The sequence below is a fragment of the Morone saxatilis genome, unplaced genomic scaffold (genome assembly GCF_004916995.1).
Source record: "Morone saxatilis isolate NCDOM2014 unplaced genomic scaffold, NCSU_SB_2.0 Contig16, whole genome shotgun sequence".
NCBI classification, from domain to species: Eukaryota; Metazoa; Chordata; class Actinopteri; family Moronidae; genus Morone; species Morone saxatilis.
Window position 1 is genome coordinate 12,555,408 of NW_023339718.1, and position 517 is coordinate 12,555,924.

At 37.3% G+C, this 517-nt stretch overlaps 1 protein-coding gene across 1 annotated transcript in view; it reads right to left on the reverse strand.

The window, feature by feature from the left end:
- oxct1a (3-oxoacid CoA transferase 1a) overlaps nt 1–517 on the reverse strand; it is a gene marked incomplete in the record, with an annotated part of 41,933 nt that overhangs the window by 19,871 nt on the left and 21,545 nt on the right. Inside the window, 1 exon segment of the mRNA XM_035657872.1 lies at nt 369–417. Coding sequence (XP_035513765.1) covers nt 369–417 — 49 coding nt within the window.

The window sequence follows — 517 nt, forward strand, 5'->3', positions numbered from 1 at the left end:
CTCCTTCCCTGCAGAACAGAGAGGTGACATGTTTGGGCAAAATGAAATATTGGGAGTAACTGATCGTAGTAGTAAACTCTGAAATGATAAAAGATATTAAACAACCACATAAAAATGAATGACTAGATGAAATACACGGATGAATCAAAAAGTATTTGCATCTACTAATAAGTACTGATATTTATGAGAATTAGGAGTCAGTGAATCAATGAATACAATGTTAAATGATCATTACAGAGAACATATTGTATTAAGCATCCATCTAAGTGGAAAAGCTCTCTTCTTCCACCCATAATTTAGTTAGACCAGCTTTTAATTTCTTACATATAAATGTATCACTGGGAAGTATTGATTAGGATAACCCTCACCAGCATTAATCAGGTCTGCATCCACTGCATCTTCAGTGGGGTATGGGCCCTACACAGAGAGACATGAAGATAAACAAGAATGTGCACCCAGACAGGTAGTCACACACATTCACATGTCACTCAGCCTGACCATCCACGATCTTCAAGGG